Raw genomic sequence first — 14,360 nt, 5'->3', positions numbered from 1 at the left:
ATGGTTGAAGGTCGGGAGTGGTAGTGCAAGCTTGTAATCCCAGCATTCGGGAGGCAGATATTGGAGGATTGCAGTTTGTGGATAGCCTCAGATACTTAGCAAGGCCCTTTGCAACTCAGTGAGAGCCTGTTTCAAAAAATAAAAAGGCTGCAGGTGTAGCTCGGAGGTAAAATGCCCCTGGGTTCCATCCCTAGTCCCGCAAAAAAAAAAAAAAAAAAAAAAGATGGTTGAGGGCTAGGTCTTAAGAAATAAAGTGAAATATGAAAGGCTGGCATAGTGTAGATGTATTAGAGCATGCATATTTCTTAGTATTTCAACATTAAATGCTATTTGCAGAGCTTTTAATGCCTTTGTACATATTGATGGAGCTATTTTGTAACCAGTTCTTAGAAAAAGTGAATATTACATTTTATTGTTGTCATGGTCTGTTTTTGTACAGATGGGACTTCTTCATAGCATTTACTATTTGACATTTGCTGTCAGCATTATCTCTAGTCTCTATGGAGATGCTGTTACTTGACCCAGGAAAGTTCATTTCTGAACCTAACCCTGTTCCAGATATGTGCCTGATTCCAAGAAATGGTAGTTATTTGGTCAGATTATCTTCTGAGGAAAGACTATTTTCCCTCATTCACATTACAAAGATTCTAGTGTCCTAGAAATTTTGATGTAGAATAACTAGCATGCTCAGTGCAATGGTCTTCAAATTTTGATTTCAGAGCTCTTTTATACTCATAAAAATTTTGGGGGACCTTTTAGAGCTTTTCTTTGTGTTATTTAGCCCTATTGATAATTACTGTGCTGAAACACAGCATTGATGTTATTGTTATTTCTTTATGAAAAGGTTCTTCATTTATTTGGGTGCTGCACATTCTTTTTGGTAGCCTTAGTACTGCTGATCAATAAGGAGAATATCAATTAGGTTGGATTAAAAATTTGCACCTTCAATGAGTAGGACCTACTATGTATTGCCTTCTCTATAGTTTTGTATCAAATAATCTAATGAGCCTCTATTCTCCCACCTCCTAGTTAAAAATTATACTTTGAAAGAGTGTTTAGAATCATCGAATTTCTCCACCCAATGTAGTATATGAGTGTCTAGCATTCTGTTCAAATGATGTCACCATATAATAAGGTGTACTTATTTTTAGTGTTTCCTTGTTTCTAAACATGTTATAAAGTAGTTCTCTTGTAAATTATTTGTTTTGGTGAACTAATAAAATGATCATGTCAGTCATTCAGTCCTATTTGCATACAGTGGGATAACAATGTCATATTCAGCTACTCTTACATGACTGTACTTACATAGAGATTTATATGACACTTGATTTTCCATGCCTTAATGTTTTTCACGAAGGGCAAAACTCCCTTTACTTGTCCTCCATGTTCGCATCAAATCATTATCAATACAACTTGGATACAGTTCTTCAGTGTTCTAATAGTACTGACATGTAAGATACTTTTTGTCATCTCATCTTTAAAGATGTTATGCTATTAGTTCTTTTTCCCTTTTAAGTATAACTGTCCTAACAATCTATAGGAAAATAATTAAGATTATTTTGTCATGAATACTTGAGTATCTCATCATCTGTTCTGTTACATTACCAGGTTTCATGTTAAGCTCACCATTAAGTAGTTTTCACAGTCCTTCAATTTTATGTTTTCTTTTTTTAAATTGGAGATTTTTTTCTATCATCTGTCTTATATTTTTCCTCATTATTTCTAGAGATAGTAATGACTCAGATCAAATTTGTATGTGGTTCCAGAACTTTTTGAGGCCTGAAAATCTAAACTATTTGAAGAGGTCAGGATATTGCTACTACTTTCTTCCTTACCATTGGTAGTATTCAATATTTAATGGGTTTGTTCTGCTTTTTCCTGTTTCATGCTAATATTCTCTGTAAGAGAAGATGCAAGCCACTTGAGAATTGATTATTTCTCTCATGTTCCCCAAGGAAGAACATTTTCTGGCTTCATTGGTTGGTTCAAACATTACTAAAAGAACTGTTCTATTTCAAATATTTGTGTGTCTGGATTTTTAAATAGATTTAACATTGTAGAGATAGTTTGATAGTTTTAAAAATGTATATATGAGATTGTTTTCTATTGTGATTTTGCTACTGTTTTTTCTATCACATCCCCCTCCTTTCTTTTTTTTCTTTTCTTTTCTTTTATGCCTAATAGTATGTAGCTATATTGTTTTTGAGTTAGGTACCAATTAGTGTTTTCTTCTTTTTTTTAGGAGGGAAATTTAATTTTTAATGGCATTTCAGTTTTTAATGCCACCATATTAAAATAGATTATTTTTCTAATTAAAAATATATCATCATAGAAATTTCAGAGCATTTATAAACTGGGGCATCTAAGTTGGCTGTAATCTCACCATTGTACATCTGTAACTACCATATTTTGGAATATGTATTTTTAACATATAAATACTTTTAAAATTGCATCATATAGTCTATATAATTTCAAATCTGCTTTTTATCAACTTAACATTTTTATGTATGTTGCAGAATATTAGATTTGTCATTATATCTTAATTTTCCTTTTTTGTCCCCCCCACACCAATGTGGCTTGCTATGTTGCTCAGGCTGGCCTCAAATTTCTGGGCTACAATGATCTTTTCTCTTCCTCCCAAGTAGATGAGACTTTAGGCACATATCACTGTGCCTGGCTAAGTTATCTACTATTGAAGCGTTATATTTGGCTTTTCACTATTATAATTAACACTGTACCAAAAACTCTTATGCTAAATAATTACGCACATATAGTTTCTCCTTAAATGTATTACCACCAGTGAAAATTTTACATTCATAAATACATTTGCCCTTTGCTACCTGTGAGGGATTGTCTTCAGAATTGCTCATGGATACCAAAATCCAAGGATGCTCGTTTGTTATGTAAAATGGGATCATATTTGCATATAACATATACACATCTTCCTGTCTACTTTAAATCATGTTAGATTACTTGTATTATTTCATACATGTAAATCATGTAAATGTTGCATAAGTAGTTGTTATACAGTACTGTTTACACCATCGTGGTGATGAAAAGTCTGTACATATTCGGGAAAGATTAGTATTTTTCCTCAAGTATTTTTGATCCTCTCGTATGTTAAATTCATAGATGATAGCCACTGGCTATGGAGGGCTGATTGTGCTAACAAAATACTTTCTCAAATCTACTAGTTTACCTTTATACCTGTAATATATAGGAGTGTCCTTATACTTACATTTTTTACTTTTTTTTTTTTTTTTTTTTTTTTTTTTTTTTTTTTAGTGGTACTGGGGTTCCTGGAAATCCTTCTACCTCCAGGCTACACTCCCAGACCTATTTTTATATTTTTATTTGGAAACAGGGTCTCTTAAGCCAGCGAGCCTGACTTCGAACCTGCGTGATCCTCCTGTCTCCGCCTTCCAAGCGCGGAGATTACAAGCGTGCGCCACCACGCCCGGCCTTATATTTTTGACAAACCTATATATTATACTTGGAAAAAAACTTACCTATTTATCAAAGGATTTTTTTCTTTCTTTTTATAATGGGGATTGAAATCAGGGCCTTACTCATGTTAGGCAAGTGTTGTAACACTGAGCTGTACCCTGAGCCCTTTTTATTTTCTGAGACAGGTTTTTGCTAAATTGTCCAGGCTGGCATTGTACCTCAAATCCTCTTGCTTTAATTTTCCTGAAAAGCTGGAAGTGTGCCACTGTTCCCAACATTTTTTAGTTTTTTGTTATATTTTTATTACACTGTAGTTAAAATTTTTTATAAACTTGTACGAATAGCCCATTTTTCATTTGATGAAATAGAGTTAGTTTTTTTTATTTATATTGAGATTTGAAGAAGGCTTTGTTTGTTTCCAGCAAGCATTCAATTCATCTTTTCATGTGAGAATCTTCTTTTGGTCTTTTGCTTAAAAAGGCAATACCTAATATGTTACTGAACCTCACATCTTTATTGAGCTTTTTTTTCTTTTTTCTTTTTAGTCTTAGCGGTTTTGGGTAGAATGTTACTTGGATCAGATGTGTCTTTTTTTAAATTTATTTTCTTTATATATTTCTGAATGTTTCACTCTTCTCCAAAATGATATGGCTGCTTTCTCCAAAGGTTCTTATTACTTTCACATTGTCTGTTATTTTAAGTTTTTCATTCTTATTTGTAAGAATGGGTTTTAGAATCTAAAGAGAAAGCATATAGAATGGGAGAAGATCTTTATCAGCTACTACTCTGATAGAGGACTTAATATCCAGAATATATAAAGATCTCAAAAGACTAGCAAAAGAAATAACCCAATTAAGAAACGGGCAACTGAATTGGGCAGACACTTCACATAAACATTATTATTAGGTTTAGAAGTGGAAGCATTTAAGACTTAATTCGTTTGACTTTAATTTTTTATATATTCATGTATCTTTGTAAACTTGTTTTCTTCTCAGGCAGTTAAAATTAGTATATCTTTTTTCTAAGAATGAAGTAAGATATCAATTTGCCATGTATATGAAAATATAAAGTAAGCCTTTAAATATACGGTGGGTTCTAACTTAAACTTAATTACTTATTTAATTAAGTATAGTATTTGGGGAATAAATAGTGTTCACATTTCATGTTTCTTAATTAAATGATAAGTAGCCTTCCTTGGTTTTAGCTCTGTTAAGTTGTTATCTTAGATTAAGTACCTGTAAATAATGAGCATTATTTATTATGAAAATATAATTTATCTAATTCTCTAAAAGCAACAATATGCATAGCACATTTTTCCTCAAGATAAATATTGTCCTAATTTTCACATTTCTTGTTTTATTTATGACTTTATTTTAGAATGTATGAATACTTAGTAATTTTAAATGCCAAGAGCAAACTAAGAAGAAATTATAGAGTTCTAAATAATATCTGCTTTTTGTAATTATCCAATATATAATACATGAATTGTCAATTCAAAGCTTTTTTAGAGTTGCTTAAGCTTCTAGTTTCTTTTGTTATACTTCATTATTTTTAGCTTTTGCTATATACTTTATATCACATGCAAATCTAAAATTGCTAATTATCTCAAAGAAAGGACTCTGTATCAAATACAGTTTTTCTTTGCATATCGTGCTTTTTATAATATATGACATGTACTGTTTATATTTTAATATATAGAACAACCCTAATTCTTAAAATGCATGTTTCTGTATAATGAAAAGGAAATGTGTGGGTTTTCTTTAGTTTAATTTGTGAGACTCAGAATTCCACTTCTCTATGTCTTGCGGCATTTCTGGTTCTGCACTGATGGTGCTTTATATGGTTTTTATACTTTGCTTAGAATCTTAGCCTAAGTAGAGACTTTGTAAATTGTCCTCTTTTAATACCTAACATTATTCCAGCTTCATAAAACCAGCTTCTGGAACTTTCTAAAACTTTTTTGTTTTTATAAGAAAGACATTATTTATCCCATAGAGGTTTAGTACTAGCATGCCTCTAAAACGGTATGGTCTGCTTTTTTGGAGCACTGACTTTGATTGCCAGTTCATATTTTTCAGTAGTTGGTTTAATCACACTTTTGATTCCTTTTCTTTTTCTTTTTTTTTTTTTTTTTTGAAGGGAGGTGGGGAAGAGGTAAGGCACTGGATATTGAACCCAGGGCCATTCTGCCTTCAAGCTACATCACAAGCTTGGTTGTGAACAGCTAGAGAGAAGATGGGGAGTCATAAGGAACTTTGACATTTAATATTCAAAGAATTGAGGATGAGCTTGAGGAGGACAGTGAAGCCAGAGTGGTAGGATATGTGTCTATAAAAAGGAAAGCAGCCTTCAAGAAGGATAAGGAGTATTTAACAATGTGGGATAATGTATTGAGAAAGATCAAGTATGATGGAATCAGAAAAGATTCATTACCTTTATCAAATGGATGAATGAGTATCCTTTAACTGAATGAATGTTATTAGGTAATACAAGTTGAGCATCCCTAACCTGAAATCTGAAATCCAAAATGCTCCAAAATCTAAAACTTTGTGAGCACCAACATGACACCACAAAAGGAAAGTTCTATACCTGACTTCTAGGTGATAGGTTGCAACCAAATGAAGGTGCACTAAACATACTATATAACCTTCAATCTATGCATTTACAGTGTATATGCCGCAAGTGAATTTTGTGTATAGACTTGGGTCCAATTCCCAGGATGCGTTAGTATGTATATGCAAGTATTCTAAAATGTGTAAATATGTGTTATCCCAAACACTTTTGGTTCCAGGCATTTTGGATAAAGCATGCTGAATCTATAAAAGATTTGCTATTGAAAAAGCAAATTCTGAAACCCGCAACTTATCTCTGCATAACTCAATTTCAAAACACATTTATAGATTTTTTTAGGCTCATTATATTTCTAGTTACCAATTTTCATAGGATTTATACTATAATTTCCCATGGTATATTATTTGAAAGGTTTAACATTACTTTTTATGAGCCTTTTATGGCAATATAATGTCTGTGATACATTTGATAATTGTGCTGGGAATATAGCATCCAGTGTAGCATTGCTCCTATTAGAATAACAATGATCTAATTAAGCATATAATGGCAAGTAGGGTTTACCTTTCTTAAAAGATTAAAAAACTACATTTATCTGTTAAAACACTGCCTTATCAAGAAACAAAAAATGCTGTTTTAAAGTTAATCTATGCTTTTTCTGAAATAATTTTTATTTGGCATCTCAGAAATGGTCTGCTGGTTAATTTTTGATTGTTTCCATTTATTAATTTACTGAGGAACTACCTTAATCTAATAGTGTAATAAAAAGTTTTATAATAATTATTAAAAACATTACTTTCTAAAATACTATATTTTATATCATATTACTGATATGTCAGTAATGTTATATATTATATATAATACTTATATGGATAGCATCTATAAAGAATACATATATACATATATTACATACAACACTGATATAAATGGTATATATTATATATACTATGAATACTTATAGTAACCATTGGAAAATACTTTAATGGCTAATATGGCTTTAACAGTATTCACTAGGAAAAGGATGTTATCTATGTTATATCTATTATATTGTATCGCTAGAATTGTGAAACTTGCTTTTTTGTTATTTGTGAGCTGCATTCTTTTATTTCTTAAATCTCTGAATACATAATTCTTTTTATATCCATAGCTAATATCTTCCCCCCTTCTCTTCTCTTTCTCAAGTTGAAAGCATTGGGAACATGTACTAGTATACAGAAAAGTGATCCAGAATGATGTACCTTTATAAACAGTCAGTCTGAGTGCCAAATTTGTTTGTATTGCAAATCTTGAATGAGAACTGTACCTGTTCTCAATGTGGATGTGGGAGGGGGAGTTGTTATATACATAGGTATCTTTAACCGTAAGGACAGGGCTTGTGTCTATCAATTCAAACCACTTTGTGTTTGACTAATAATCAAAACATTTTTCATTTAAATTGCTTTTAGAAAAGCTAACCTAAATGTAGAATGATTACTAGAGTTTGGTGGTGGTAGGGGGTATGTGATAAAGGCAGGCTGGATTTGATCAGTGCATACTATGTTAAAATATATAGAATTCCACTAATATGTACAATTAATACATAGCGGTTAAATAGTTTCAAAAGTACTTTCTGGGAAAATTCTACTTAATTTTTTATCTTTCAACCCTTAGGCAGTTTTCTTTTCTACTTTTAGCCTTTTATTTGTGTGTGTGTGTGTGGGGGGGGTTCTGGGGATTGAACACAAAGACATTCTACTTCCAAGCTATATCCCCTGCCCTATTTTCTCCTCCTCCTCCTCCTCCTCCTCCTCCTCCTCCTCCTCCTCCTCCTCCTCCTCCTCCTCCTCCTCCTCCTCCTTATCCTCCTCCTCCTCCTCCTTCTGGGGTTCCTGGAAACCCTTCTACCTCAGGGCTACACTCCCAGACCTATTTTATACTTTTTTATTTGGAAACAGGGTCTCTTAAGCCAGCACGGCTGCCTTCGAACCAGCACCATCCTCCTGTCTCCACCTCCCAAGCGCGGGGGTTACAAGCCGGGCTACCATACCCAGCTTTTATTATTTTTAAACAGGGTCTCACTAGGTTGATGAGAGAGTCTTACTACTTGCTGAGGCTGTCCCTCCAACTTGCAATCCTCTTGTCTCAGTCTCCCAAGTACTGGGATTACAAGCATGTACCACCATGCCCAGCCATAAATTTATTTAATAGCTTTATTGATACATAATCCATAAACCATATAATGCACCCATGTAAAGTATATAAGTTGTTACTTTTATTGCCAAGTCATTACCACAATTTTAATATACTTAAATCACCTAAAAAGAAGTTTTAGGCCTTTAATTGTTAACCTCCATCCTGTCACTACCCCTTCCCTTTTCTCCCACTAAAAATGACTAATCTAATTCTATCTCTGGGGATTTCTCTGTTTTGGAAATTTCATGAAAATGGAATCATACAAACTATTATTTTGTGACTTATTTTCTTCACTTAGCAAAATGTTTTCAAACTCTGTTTTTACAGGACTTTGTGTTTAATGGATCTTTTAATATTCTATTAGAGGGATGTGCTATCCTTTTATCCATTCATAAGTTTATTAATGTTTGGGTTGTTTCTACCTTTGGATTATTAGAATAGCCAAATTTCTACATGTATTTTTGTTTGGACATATTTCAGTTTTTTGGGGATATAGCTGGAAGTGGAATTGTTGAATCATATAGTAATTTTATGTCTAACTTACTGAACAGTCAACACACTATTTTCCATGGTAGATATACACTTTTATATTTCCACAGACATTGTATGTGGCTTCCAGTTTTTATCACATTTTTCACAATGCTTGTTATTGTCTATGTTTTATTGCCTTTTTTGTGGGTGTCAGTGATATCTCATTATAATTTTGGTTTCTTTTTCCCTGATGATTAATGAATGATGCTGTGTATCATTATGCTTAGTGGCCATTCATATATATTACATGGAGAAATTTGGATTCTTTGTTCAGAGTAATTTTTTATTTAATTCTAAGAGTTCTTTTTACATTATGGATATAAGTCTGATATATGACTTCTAAGTATTTTCTACCATTTTGTGGGCTTTTTTTTTTTACTTTTTTGAAGGTCTCATTTGAAGCTAAAGTCTCTTATTTTTATGAAATCCACGTTGTCTATGTTTTTTGTTCATGTTTTGATGTTGAATTTAGGAATCTTTCCTCAAAATCATTAGTATGCAAATTTACTCTTGCATTTTCTTCTAAGAGTTTGTAGTTTTAATCTTTATATTTAGGTCATTGATTGATTTTGAGTTAGTTTTTGTTTATAGTATGAGGTATGGTTGTAGTTTCATTTTATTTTCATATGACGAGGTAGTTGTCTCGGTGTTATTTATGGAAAAGTTCTTCCTTTTCCATTGTTTAATCTTGGTACATGTTTCAAAAATTGATTGGCCATAGACACATGGTTTTATTTTTGGACTTTTGGTTGATTTAATTGATCTGTATGTTTATTCTTGTGCCAGCACTACACTGTTTTGATTACTGTTGCTTTGTCATAAGTTTAGAAATAGGAAAGTGTGAGTCCTAAATATTTTTTTCAAGATTGTTTAGATTAATATGGGGTTCTTCAAAATTCATATTAATTTTTGAGACAGATTGTTAATTTTTATAAAGCAGTCATCAAGGATTCTGATAGTGATTCAGTTGAATCTATAGATTCAGTGGGATTTTGAGATATGATTCTAATATTCACTAATGTCTGGTTTAATAGACAATACGTATACTCTCTTACCTTGTTCTGCATCAATTTGCTGTACTGTGTATTTAGAGTGAAGAAAATCCATCCTCACAAAGATAAAGTATATATTCAGAAAAGGAAATAGTATCTTACTTCTTTCTTTTTTTGTTTTTGGTGCTGGTGATTGAACCTAGGACCTATGTGTCCTAGGTAAGTACTCCACAAATTAGCAACATCTCCAGTACAAAAAATAATATTGCAATTTTTCAAATAATTACTGATATTTCTTTTTATACATGAAAACTTGAGAAACAGACACCTCTTAGAAGTTAGTTAAAATTTCCAGTGAAAATCTGGAAGTATGTCAAGGAACTTTTCATCATTTGTCTCATTAAAATGTGTTAGTATCGCCAGGCGTGGTGGCGTACGCTTGTGATCTCCGCGCTTGGGAGGCAGAGACAGGAGGCTCACTCAGTTTGGAAGCCAGCCTAGCGGGCTTAAGAGACCAGTACCACATACACACACAAATAAGTGTTAGTATTCTCACTTTTTTTTTCCCTTTTGTGTGTGTGTGGTACTGGGGATTGAACCCAGGAACATTCTGCCTCCAAGCTATATATATCCCCAGCACTATGGTTTATTCTTTATTTTGAAACAGGGTCTTACTAAGTTGCAAAAGGCCTCGCTAAGTAGCAGAGGCTGACCATGAATCTGTGATCCTCCTGTTACAGCCTCCCAAGTACTGGGATTACAAGCGTGCACCTTTATGCCCTTAAGATAGTCTTTATCCTCAATTATCTTAAACTCTTTTTGTTACATATCATATTTTTACTTGGAGGGAGGAATTATATCACAAGATATATCTTTCATTCGTATTTCTTTTTTTTTTTTTTCATTGTCTTGCTCTCCCCCCCACGTTTTGTTGCTGGAGATGAACTCAGCGCCACCATTTCTACCATTTCCTTTAACAAAAATTTCTTAACCTCAATCAACACCTTTAATATTTCTCATTTAGTATTTTTTAGTGTAATATATTCATGTTCATTTTCATGTCACAACAGCTTTCTGGAAAAAAGTATTATAGTGAAAATTTTCCTTATGTTTGGATTCAGATGGTATTTCAAAACTCTACTATTAGCTGTTTAATGTTAGGCAATTTATGATATTTTTAGTTTAATTTTCTTAAGTTAAGAAAAGCAATAATAATACTTTAATGTGAAAAATCTGTTAGAAAGATATGTTAGGACTAGTAAGTGCTTTGTATAGTACCTGGCATATAATAAATGTTTCATAGATATTGATATATTAAAAATTGTTAGTACAGGAGTATTCTTTTTTTTGTTGTTGCGGTACTGGGGATGGAACCCAGGGTCATTCTACCTCTGAGCTACACCCCAGCCCTATTTCTTTTTCTTTATTTTTAATTCTTTATTTTGAAACAGGGTCTCACTGAGTTGCAAAGGGCTTCATTAAGTAGATGAGACTGTCCGTGAACCGCAATCCTCTTGTCTCAGCCTTCCAAATGCTGGGATTACAAGTGTGCGCCATCATGCCTGGCTACAGGAGTATTCTTAATAATTCATTTTCTTTCATTTATTGTCCTTTTGTGTACATAAATTGACAAGAGAAAATATCTTTCACCAATTTAATATCTCATAATATCTCATATATACTTAAGTTCTAGCTTATGATTTTATTTTTGTTTCTTTTTTAAATATTTTATTGGTATATTATATTCATATATCATATTGGGATAAAAAACTTGTGTGAACATACATGTACACATCACCCATTTAGCCCCTACCCAATTCCCACCCCATTCCCTCCCCGTCCCTCCTTCCCTTGCTTGGCTTAGTGATTGACTTCGATATGTTTAAGTACATTGTGTGTTTTAGAGAATTTCCTTCTTCCCCCCTCCCATCCCCTCATTTAGGTTGTCTTGTTTGCTCCTCTATAGGATTTCCTTTTTCAACTAGAGATCTTCCTACGACCCATTTCTCCTTAGCATTCACATATTAGGGAAAGCATCCAATTTCTTAAATTTTGTGACTGACAAATCTCGCTTAGCATAATGTCCTCCAGTTCCATCCATTTTCCTGAAAATGATGTAATTGAGTTTTTTTTTTTTGATGGCTGAGTAAAATTCCATTGTGTACATATCCCACAGTTTTGTAATTCATTAATCTGTTGATGGATATCTTGGCTGGTTCCATAGTTTGGCTATGGTAAATTGTGCAGCTATGAACATAGGTACACATGCATTAGTTTGATAGTTTGGTTTCCTTTCTTTTGGGTAGATACCCAGAAGTGGTATTGCTGGATCGAATGATAGATTTGTTCCCATTTTTCTGAGGATTCTCCACACTGTTTTCCAAAGTGGTTGCATTAATTTGCAATCCCACCAACAATGTTTTAGAGTTCCCACTTCTCCACATCCTTGCCAGCATCTGTTGTTGTGTTTTGAATGATTGCCATTCTAGTTGGAGTTAGGTGAAATCTCAGGGTAGTTTCGATTTGAATCTCTGATTGCCAATGATGTTGAGCATTTTTTTCATGCATTTATTGGCCATCTGAATTTCTTCTTTCGTGTTGTGTCTATTTAGTTTGCTTGCCCATTTTTGATTGGATGATTTGTCTTTTTTAGTGTTGAGTTTCTTGTGTTCTCTGTATATTCTAGGTATTAGTCCTCTATCGGAGGGGTAAGTGGCAAAAATCTCCCATTCTGTTGGCTCTCAGTTGAGGTTCTTGACAGTTTCCTTTGCTGAACAGAAGCTCTTCAATTTCATGCAATCCCACGTATTGATTCTCCTTTTAATTTGTTGTGCCTTTGGGGTCTTGTTGAGAAAGTGTTTCTCTGTGCCTGTGTGTTGCAGTATTGGACCTATGCCCTCTTCAAGGAGCTTCAAGGTCTCTGGTTTAATTTCCAAGTCTTTGATTCATCTTGAATTGACTCTTGTGCAGGGTGAGAAAGTGGGATTCATTTTCAATTTTTTTGCATATGGTTAACCAGTTTTGCCAACACCATTTGTTGAAAAGGCTATCTTTTTTCCAGTGTATGTTTTTTGCCCCTTTATCAAAAATCAATTGGCTGAAAGTGTGTGAGCTTTTTTCTGGGTCTTCTATTCTGCTCCATTGGTCTATGTATCTGTTTTTGTGCCAGTACCATGCTGTTTTTATTACGATGGCTTAGTACATAGTTTAAAGTCAGGTATTGTGATTCCTCCTGCATGTTTTTTGTTGCTGAGAACTACTTTGGCTATTCTGGGCTTTTTGTTATTCCAAATCAATTTAAGGACTGATTTTTCTATGTCTGTGAGGAATGATCTTGGTAGTTTAATGGGCCTCTGAGCTACACCCCTAGCCCTATTTTATTTTAAAACAGGGTCTCACTGAATTGCAAAGGGCCTCAGTAAGTAGTAGCTGAGGCCATTCATTTCGTTATATGAAGAAAAAAACAAGCACAAGTATTTGTTATCTTGTGATTCAGAGTTATCCAAGTCATTATTTTAAAGAATTGAATCTTTATATTTAATTTTATAATTGCAGGCAGCCTTTATAAAGCTGAAAGTTTCTTAATGTGAAGATTTAACTTTCTCTTTTAAGATATTATATTTTTTAGCTGATGGTCGTACATCCCTGTAATACTAGTACTCGGGGGCTGAGACAGGAGGGTCTCAGGTTCAGGGACAACCTCAGCAATTTAGGCATACCATTTTTTTTAATCCCCTCCCTTCCTCCCTTTCTTCCTTGGGAAGCTATATATGCCCAGCACTATTTTACTTTTTATTTGGACACAGGGTATCACTATAAGGTTATTAAATTTATTAAACCAATTTGGGTACTTCTATATTAGTTTGACTTCATACTTTGGCATAGAGTATGTCTTGAAATGTTTTGAGGTAACAGCTATTTTTGTTGTTGTTTTTTTCTTTTTTAAGTTATTTGAATTGCTGGGACCTGAAGGACTTGATCTTATTGAGAAGCTTCTCCAGAACAGAATTTCAATTGTGGACAGATTTCTTAATTCAAGTGATCATAAGTTTCAGGTTCTTCAAGGTAAGAAAGTATACAGTAGTGATTCTAATGTAAAGGAAAGATTAATTAGTTAATACATCTTTTTATTATAATTTTACTTTTTATAGTCTTTGGTCTGTTATGTAATTTATTGTAAAATCAATGATGTCATGATTTTCTATATGGCAGATTTTTAAATAAGTATAAGTGACCCAAATAGGGGAACATGGCAGTGTTTGGACATGAGTTTTTTTTTGTAACTGGCTAAACTACATTTTTTTTTTTTTTGGTGGTGGTGGTATTGGGGTTCCTGGAAACCCTTCTATTTCCGGGCTATATTCCCAGACCTATTTTTTTATAATTTTTTTTAAAAATTTGGAAACAGGGTCTCTTAAACCAGCAGGGCTGGCTTCTAACCTGCGAGATCCTCCTGTCTCCACCTCCCAAGCACTGGGATTACAAGTGTGTGCCACCACACCCGGCTTAAACTACTTTTAATAGATATTGTTTTTTTTTAAAGTATTTTACTTTTTTGTTTCATATTGGATTATTATTAATGTTACTACTATAAAAGAATGATAATTATACTTAGAGAATTTGAGGCATTTAAATGAAAAAATTAGGATT

General features: G+C 33.2%; 1 protein-coding gene across 1 annotated transcript in view; it reads left to right on the top strand.

Moving 5' to 3' along the window:
• Positions 1 to 14,360, top strand: part of ASCC3 (activating signal cointegrator 1 complex subunit 3) — a gene marked incomplete at its 3' end in the record, with an annotated part of 321,972 nt that overhangs the window by 23,988 nt on the left and 283,624 nt on the right. The window contains exon 4 of the mRNA XM_080700024.1: positions 13,658 to 13,775. Within this exon, the coding sequence (XP_080556150.1) occupies positions 13,658 to 13,775 (118 nt within the window). The remainder of the gene's footprint in view (positions 1 to 13,657; positions 13,776 to 14,360) is intronic.

The sequence above is a fragment of the Muscardinus avellanarius genome, assembly GCF_963383645.1.
Source record: "Muscardinus avellanarius genome assembly, chromosome: 8".
NCBI lineage: Eukaryota > Metazoa > Chordata > Mammalia > Rodentia > Gliridae > Muscardinus > Muscardinus avellanarius.
The sequence above is the reverse complement of the archived record's forward strand: the minus strand, read 5'-3'. Positions and strand labels throughout refer to the sequence as shown.